Consider the following 9,017-nt stretch of genomic DNA (forward strand, 5'->3'; position numbering starts at 1 on the left):
CTTGATGTTGACAAAAAACAGATTTGCCTCGTTTTGTAATCCTAACAGTTGCTTCATCTTCCCTTTTCGCCTATTTCTATATTGCTCCCATCGGCCTTTCATGGGCAATATAGCATGTTGAGACATTCCAAAGCCTTTTTTAGCCATAGCCTCTATTATTTGCTTTTCAGCACGTTTGCATGCATTCCCTTGATGACCACAGTGAAAGGCTTATCCTGCTTGCTGATGGTGCCAGGAATTCACATTTTTTTAGTATTGTTAGCTGATCTACCATTTGGCAAAAAGTTTCAACGTTGTTTTTTGGTATCTTCGTGACACACCGAATTTGGATGTGCGGATAGAATAAGTTATTTGTATTGACGCACAAATCTCAGCGCTTTTTGTAGGTTGGGAGAGGACGCTCGCCAACACTTGGCACACATATAAGCTGGAGGCTTGGGGGGCCTTTTGAGGCTTGGCTGAACGAGAATTTTCCCTCAGCCGTTGCATCTTCAATAGAGTCAGTTTCTAGTAAGTCTTCCTCCATAATGTTGTCTGATCTTCTGCAAAGAGCAGCGAAACGATTGTTGTTAAATAAGGTTGGTGTTAGTGAGGTCGGTGCAGCCTTGAACATTCGTTGAGTTGCCACATTGACCATGTCCTATGGCAGTGGTCCCACAGTGTGAGGCTCACTGAGAAAGGCTACGTCAATGCATTTTATTCTTTTGGTCTACTCTGGTAGATCTTGGGCAGCAACACAATGATTTAAGTTAAGCAGGAGGAACCTTACCTCACCTCTTTGTCTCACCTTTCCGGGTGTGGAGGCTACCTTTTGGTGGTTTGGTGCATGCGCTTGCACTGTGACCCACTCTCCACACCTGAAATAGGCGCCCTTTAGGTGACAATTAGCTGCCTCAGTTTGCTGCCATATGACCGTAATCGCGGCACTTCCTGAAAAGCGTTTAGGCTGATCCACGGGCCGATATGGCATACAACCCATCCAATTTTTGATTTTTGCCGAAGCTCGAGCAGAGTTTTAGCTTTTCCAATTGGAAGAGCAACCAGACTCTTTGCTGCGGTCGAAGCGACTTTATAGCCTCAATGGGGAGTGAAATAGGCGCCCTTCGGCCACAGTCGCTGCCGCAGTTGGCTGCAATATGTCCATAATCGAGGCACTTTGAAACAGCGCTTTAGGGGCTGGTCCGCTTGCTCGGATACGGGCATACTACCCATCCTCTCCTAATTTTTTTGGACAGCTCGAGCAGAGTTATCTCCTTCAACTCCACCCCAATGGCCTCAAAGATCTCCTCTTGCTCGCTAGCTCATCTAGGTCCGAATCGCGATTTTGGAGCCGACTTCGGCTAAGTGCTTTTAACCTATCGCCCTGTCACCCAAGGCCTTGCGTACAGCCATGGCTTCCTACTCAGTGTGTGTGTGTGTATATGTGTGTGTGTGTGTTTGCGTGTTTCTTGTGTAAGCAGATTGACGCGAATACCATTGAAACCAGCTACTGCTCGAAGGGTTCAGGGGATCTCCTCGTTGTCGAGTAGTCTCGACTAGAGCTTTCTTACTCTTGTTATCTTTTAAACTCGATATCCGCGCTGTACATACGGACAAGCTAAAAAAAATTGAAGTCTCTAGCTCTTATTTTTTATCTTCTGAAATCGACGCACCTTTATACATACGTAGTATATATGTATTATATATATACTTTGTGGGGTCTTGTAAGGTTACTATTAATTTTTCCAGCTGGGGTCGGAGTCTCAGCTCTGCCCAGGGCCATAACTTACAAGAAATTTATAAGTTACTACGGGACGCTTCAGGGTTGACGAAATGGGGAGAGGGAAGGGTACCATTTGAGGTGTCGGTGACCACGTGGCCTGAACTCGCCGACCACGCCCACGCGTTTGCAGCGCTTGAGGATGGCAGCAATCGAGTGGCGCGATCAAGCGCACTCTAGTCGCTTGGGTCGGGGCTTAGCGAAGGCGGCTGTGGGAGTTATTGGGGCCACCACGAGTGGTAGATCGGCGGACCGAGTAACGCCCAGTGAAGCAGCTGCCGCCGGCGTTCACTCCCAGACCACGCGATTTTCACTGCCAGAGAGATTGGCTCCCTCTGGCGAACGGGTCGTAACCACGCGTTTAAACTACCAGCCAGTAGTTAAAAAGTTGTTATAGCTCACTGCGGTTAGTGTCACAAGTCAACAGGTTAGATGAACCCTAACTACAAATAAATACACGACCATCTCTACATACGCATGCTAAATTCTAATAATTTTTCACCGATCCGATTTTTATTAACGTCTCCCCACTCCGAGAGCTAAAAACCTAACTAACTCTTGAACGCAGCTTTCATTACGCGAACACCAGCAATGCAATTCAGCACTCCTACGAGCGTTGAGCCGCACGGTTGTGGGCTGTGCTGATCGCGTGCCTCGCCTACTAATTTTGAATTTCGGTTACGTCACTAAAAACTCAACCAAAGGCGCTACAACCCACTTTACGGCTACTCTATTAACTACTTAGTACTGTTTTTTACAAACGAATGCTTATTCTACTTATATCCTAACTTCACTCTCTACCCCAAAATATGACTTCACAATTCAACTCATTATCTGTGAACCCCAAATATATAAATCGACGACTTCGATTGCGTCACTTCAAAATATACAAAAACCTAGTTCCGACCGTTTCCGCTTATTTACTAAAGCAAACAAAAATCCGAATCCGGGGCCCTCCCTACTCCGTGTGTATAATGTAAGGTGGGCAACTAGCCACCTCCCGTCTGCCAGCATCTTGGGTCGCGAATCGCGATTTGAGCCGATCGGTGTGTTTCCAACTACCGCTCGGTCACCTAAGGCCTTTGTGTACAGCTTACGGCTTCCCCTACTCAGTGTGTGTGTGTATGCGTGTGTGTGTTTTGCGTGTTTCTTGTATAAGCAGAAAGACGAAAATTATTGAAATAGCTACTGGCACTCGAAGGGTTCAGGGGATCTTCCTCGTTGTCGAGTAAGGTCTCGACTAGAGCTTTCCTCTTACTCTTGTTATTTTTTTTTTTTTTTTTAAACTCGATATCACGCGCTGTACATACGGACAGCTGCAACAATTGAAGTCTCTAGCTCTTATATCTTCTGAAATCGACGCGCCGATACATACGTATATGTATGTATATAGGAGCATATATTTTCTGGGGTCTTGTAAGGTTACACTATTTTTCCAGCTGGGGTCAGAGTCTCAGTCTGCCCGGGGCCGCAACTTGCGCGAAATTGGATAAGTTACTAGCGCGACGTTCAGGGCTGGCGAAATGGGGAGAGAGGGGAAGGGGTACCATTTGAGGCCAGGGGGTACCACGGGGCCTGAACTCGCCGACCACGCCCACGCGTTTGCACGTCGAGAGCGCCGCGGCATGGGCAATCGAGTGGCGCGATCGAAGCGCACTCTAGATTGCTCGGGGTCGGGGTTGTGAAGGCGGCTGTGGGAGTTATTGGGGCCACTACGAATGGTAGATCGCGGGTCGAGCAACGCCCAGGCGTTGCCGCCGGCGTTCACTCCCAGACCACGCGATTTTCACTCTTGCCAGAGATTTACCCTTCTGGCGAACGGGTCGTAACCACGTTTAAACTACCAGTTAGTAGTTAGTGTTGCTATAGTTAATTGCGGTTAGTGTCACAAGTCAACATGTTAGATGAACTAACTACAAATAAATACACGACCATCTCTACATACGCATGCTAAATTCTAATACCTTTCACTGATCCGATTTTTATTAACGTCTGCTCACCTCCGAGAGCTAAAAACTAACTAACTCTTGCACGCAGCTTTCATTACGCGACCAGCACGGTTGTGATTGCTGATCGCGCGCCCGCCTACTAATTTGAATTTCTGCTTACGTACTAAAAACTAACTGCTATAACACTAGCGGCTTACTTGTTAACGCTCTTCTTAGTACTGTTTTACAAACGAATGCTTATTCTACTTATATCCTAACTTTACTCTCTACCAATAAAATATGACTTCCCATTCAATTCAACCTCCATCCAGCTGTCAACCAAATATATAAATCGACGACTCCTCCAGATTTGTGCGTCACGTCACTAAAATATACCAAAACCTAGTTCCACCGTTTCCGCTTATTTACTCTTGGCAAACAAAAACCGAACCAAACTCCTCTCTACTAACAATGTCGTATAATGTAGTGTGGGAAAAATGGGCCACCTTCTACAGTCTGCCAGCACGTGTGTACCTTATTGATCATATCTTCGTTTTATTTCACAGCTTTATTTCTTTTTTTTCCCTCTTACAATTTTTCAATTATTTTATTTCTGTAAACTTATGTCTCTAACCTTTTCACACTTTGTCTGCGTATTTCTATTTTTTATAAAGCCCTGGTCTCGACTGCACGTACAGCTTCTACCCCGTACGACGCTTTATAAACGACTCGGCCTAATCTCCAACCCTCGCTTGGGGCCGACTGCCCCGCGGGGGGACAACGCAACTCTCCACAGCGCGAGCTCTCTCCACGCTGAGGCAGGGCTGCGCTGTCGATCGCCGATACTCCGCGCGTGCTTTGGCGCCCTTTTTAAATTCAAATTTCAACTTATTATCTACTAATTAAAAACTAATAATTATAACATACTTACACACTATCAATTAAAACTAGAGATTATGCTCTACTAACAAACTTAAAATTAAAAACTACAATTATAATTTACTTACAAACTACCAATTACAGCTAAACATTACGAGATCTACTTACTTACTCTACGAACCTATAACATACAAATAAAAAGTGCTGTGAGGCGGTGATCAGACGATCGGGTACCGTGGTTATTTCCATCGGTGCCTACTCCAAGTGGGATAACTGCTAGCCCCTCGAGTATTAAAATAAGCGAAAATGGAGATATGACGCTGTTTATAATGGCCATGGACCCTTCTGTTCTAGCGCTAAATATTTTTAAGGAGATTTCTGAGTCGGTAAACAAGGAACGTAGCAAACTTTTGTGCATCTGTTGACCTGTAGCTCATATATGGTGTTTAACCGTGTGAAAGGCCAATGTGCGCTCTACAACAAATACTTTCAACGCATTATCCGAATGCGTTCTGACATTGCATCGCATTTTCCTTTTGTGTTCTCGTGACGCACCAGAGCTGATTTTCCTAAGAAACCTTAAAATGAAACGGATATAACAAATTTTAAACAACAGAGCGCACATGAAGTATAAACAACACATAGATTGTCCATGTGTCACGGACATTGACTTATCTGATACACCTCCATATGCTGTTACACTAATACTCACCTCGGACAAATTTTTGAAAAATTCATTTACATTACCACGCTTACCCATTGAAACTATAAATTCCAGATATTCTACGCATTCTACATTTCTTTTCTTTTCAACTTTTCGATTATTCTCGTTAAAAAGTTATCGGATGAGTTATCGAAAAATATGATAAACTTGTACTGCCATTTTCAACGGGTTCAGGGTATAAAAAAACTTGCAATCGGCCGAAAAGGGACCAATTAATTTTATGGGAAACAAAATATTCTGCTCCAATTACATTTGAGGGGAAATCCATCGAATTTTTAAGATAAACCCATATACTATGGGTGATGTCCCATGTAATCAGACCATGGTGTGTGGGAAACTTCACATATAGCTGTAAGAAGAACATTTAGCCAACTGTAAAAAAAAGGTTAAAATTTACCTATGAAGTAAGGAATTTGGTTTTTTTAAGTTATTTAAACAATTTTTAAAGAAAATTGGAAAAAGTCAGCTGAAAAATAAGTACTTTTAGAAACTTTAAGAAGTAACACCCCAATTTATTGAATATTAGTGGAGCCAGTTGGACTGCTGACCTCACAGATCTTCAATATATGTCCGAAAGACATGGGTACAGAAAAATTACACCAAAAACACAGCAAAAATTATAACCAATATACCAAATTGTCTAAAGGACCCTTTTAAATAATTATGGATACCATACTAAATATTAAATATGATCCGTTGTTCAGTGAATCTTAAATGATGTCATCCCTACGTAAATATATAGCTCTTAAAAAAATATTATTTTTGAATCTTAATAAAAATTAATAATAATTTTAGATACCGTATATATATACATTATTATATAAATTTCGAATCGTGGGAACGATACAACGTTCTTATTAATTTATATTTTTCGCAGACATCAATGAGTGCGAGACTGGAGATCACAACTGTGGCGAAAAGCAGATTTGTCGCAATCGGAATGGTGGTTACATTTGCGCCTGTCCCGCAGGACATCAGGTGATCCGGTCTGTCCGATAGTGTCAACAGCTGCGAGGATATTAACGAATGTGCAGAGGATTCCCCTGTTTGCTCATCAAATGCAAACTGCTACAATACAATTGGCCCATATTACTGTGAATGTAAACCAGGTTTCCAAAGGAAGTCTCTCAATAGCAATGCGAATAGTATGGACCAGGAGAATTGGTATGCCCATGGTCAATGCTTTCGACGTCGATGAGTGTCAGTCCATACCAGGACTTTGCCAGCAGAAATGTGTTAACTTTTGGGGTGGATATCGTTGCACCTGCAATCAGGGATATGAACTCAGCCACGATAATAGGACATGCAATGATATTGATGAATGCGGAAGTGCATAAGGATTATAAACTGTGCATGGGGGTATAGAATTAACTTTTTTTGCATTTTCAAATATCTTGATAGTTCTGCTCATGCGTGAATACATTTAGTAGACTCCTTAATATCATTACGACTGTCAATCTCATAAATGGCTAGACTCCATTTAACACACATAGATGGCGGATTAGATGGATAGATTATATTATAATATTATGAATTAAAATTTATTTGAGTTTAAACCCTGATTTCCCATTTTCAATGGATTGAAGGTATAATTATTCAACAAGTAAATTACCATAATATTGCTCATACTGCAGCCCAAGCGCAGTCGCTGCTAAGTGAAGAAGTACCGAATATCTGATCTTACTTGTTTTTCTTTTTTATACCCTTAACCCATTAAAAATGCGAAATCAGGTCATAATGGTTTTGTTGAAATGTATGTAACAGGCAGAGGACGCGTGACAGACCCCACAAGGTATATATATTTTTTATCAGGACGAGCTGAGTCGATTTGGCCCTGTTCGTCTGTCTGTCCGTCCGTCTGTCTGTCCGTCCGTATGTCCTTCTGTCCGTCCATCTGTCGTTCTGTCCGTATGTTTGAACGCGTCGATTTCAGAAGATATAAGAGCTAGTTTTTTTTCCAAATGTCCGTATATATAGCGCGAATATCGAGTTTATCTCAAAAAATCGAATTTTTTTTTTTAATTTTCACATTCTTTGATCGTAAGCATTCAAATTTTGCAGTTATGGTACCGTTAGCTCGTTCTTATTTGTTTTGTGATTCATCCCATTTTCTCGTTATAATTTTATATCATAAATTTTTTATTGTCACAGAATTATTGCTACTTAACCATAAAAAATTAATAACTGTTAAACTTTATTTAAAGATTAGTCTATATACATTACACTAATCGTACCAATCAATCAATCAATCATTTGCATTTGAATGAAATCCCTTTATTAGCTTCTGCATTAACACGCCCGGTTCGTATCAATGTTCCTGTCCACGTGGCTACACTTTGGCGTCTGACAAGACTTCTTGCCGAGACATTGATGAATGTGATACAACGAGTAACAATCATGTGTGCACTGGTCGGGTGAGTACCTTAATGGTTATACAGATCATATATTTACATATAGCATACATAATAGTGAACGGATTCATTCAAATCTAAAATTTATTTTCTATTTAGATTTAGATTTTCTTTTCTATTTCATCTGTATATTTCAAAAATATTTTTTTATTTTTTTTATTTAAGAATGATATTTGCACCAACATTAGAGGTAGCTTTAAGTGCACCACAATAAATTGTCCCTCTGGATACATGAACGATGCCGATCAAAAAAAGTAAGTCAATATGCCTCCAAGTACATGGCAGATACTAAATTTTTTTTTTATACTCATTCACGAAAGTGAATTGGTTTTGTGCAATTTCCGTCCGTCAGTCTGTCCGTCTGTCCGTATGAATGCAATCTATTTCGACGCTATTGAAGCTAGAGACTTGAAATTTGGAACGCATACTCGTGTATATCTTCGATTTATAAAGTGTTAAAATCCGATATGCCCACTAGGGGCGGAAAATGCATTTTCCGATATGCCAGAAATCATGTTAGCTGAAGAGCTAGAAAGCTGAAATTTGATGTGAAGGTCCTGTTGGAGATATTTGGCTTAATGTTTGCGTTGCAATGCCAGCGAGAGTAAAAACGTTGTGATTCGGTTAAAGGTTTAATAAAGAGTAAAATATAAACAGAATAATGTTCATTACATTCTTCTTATGGTGTTGCCAGATTACATGTATGCTTATGTTAATGCTAATTTCAATTACATTTTCAACACTTCTTAAGCTACATATAATCTTTTTAGTTAACAAATCTTTTGCTAGGATAAACCAATTAACTTAACAAAATAATTATGCTTAGACTTATGTAAACATTTGGTAAGAATATCAGCTACATTACAGTTTGAATTCACATATGTAAGTTCTATCTCTTTAGATTGTAATTTTTCACGAACAAAGTGGTACTTAATATCTATGTGCTTTGTCCGTTTGTGATGCACTGGATTCCTGTGCAATGTGCTGCGAGCTGATATTGTCACCATGGATCTTCATTGGCTTCTCATCTGTTAACCAGCCAATCTCATTTAAAAGTCTTCGCAAATAGACTGCTTCCTTTGCAGCCAACGTTAACGCAATGTACTCCGCTTCTGTGCTGCTTAAAGCAACGACACTCTGTTTTGCTGAAGTCCAAGAGAATACACTGCCAGCGAGAAAGAACGCGTAGCCACTATATGAGCGTCTGTCTCGGATGTCATTTGCCCAATCTGCATCGGCGTATCCTGTTGCTGATGCATCACATTTGCTGTATGTGATAGCCAAATCCATCATACCTGCCAGGTACCTAAGAATAT

At 41.0% G+C, this 9,017-nt stretch overlaps 1 protein-coding gene across 2 annotated transcripts; it reads left to right on the plus strand.

Moving 5' to 3' along the window:
• Positions 1-6,406: 6,406 nt before the first annotated feature.
• Positions 6,407-7,974, plus strand: LOC122757378 (fibulin-1-like). 2 transcript variants are annotated; one of them, XM_044009319.1, is made up of 3 exons: positions 6,407-6,454; positions 7,572-7,704; positions 7,867-7,974. In XM_044009319.1, exons 1-3 carry the CDS (start codon positions 6,438-6,440, stop codon positions 7,957-7,959), a joined length of 243 nt encoding a protein of 80 aa, XP_043865254.1. In that variant the 5' UTR covers positions 6,407-6,437; the 3' UTR covers positions 7,960-7,974. The 2 variants fall into 2 exon arrangements, with proteins under 2 accessions (XP_043865254.1, XP_043865255.1); XM_044009320.1 differs by lacking the exon at positions 6,407-6,454 and adding an exon at positions 6,623-6,648.
• Positions 7,975-9,017: the final 1,043 nt, after the last annotated feature.

Source organism: Drosophila mojavensis, unplaced genomic scaffold (genome assembly GCF_018153725.1).
Source record: "Drosophila mojavensis isolate 15081-1352.22 unplaced genomic scaffold, ASM1815372v1 contig_60, whole genome shotgun sequence".
Lineage (NCBI taxonomy): Eukaryota > Metazoa > Arthropoda > Insecta > Diptera > Drosophilidae > Drosophila > Drosophila mojavensis.

Excerpts from the sequence above, each read along its gene's own strand:
- LOC122757378 (XM_044009319.1), top strand. Across the intron at positions 7,705-7,866 it reads ATCATGTGTGCACTGGTCGG|AATGATATTTGCACCAACAT; the intron begins GTGAGTACCTTA and ends TTTTTATTTAAG.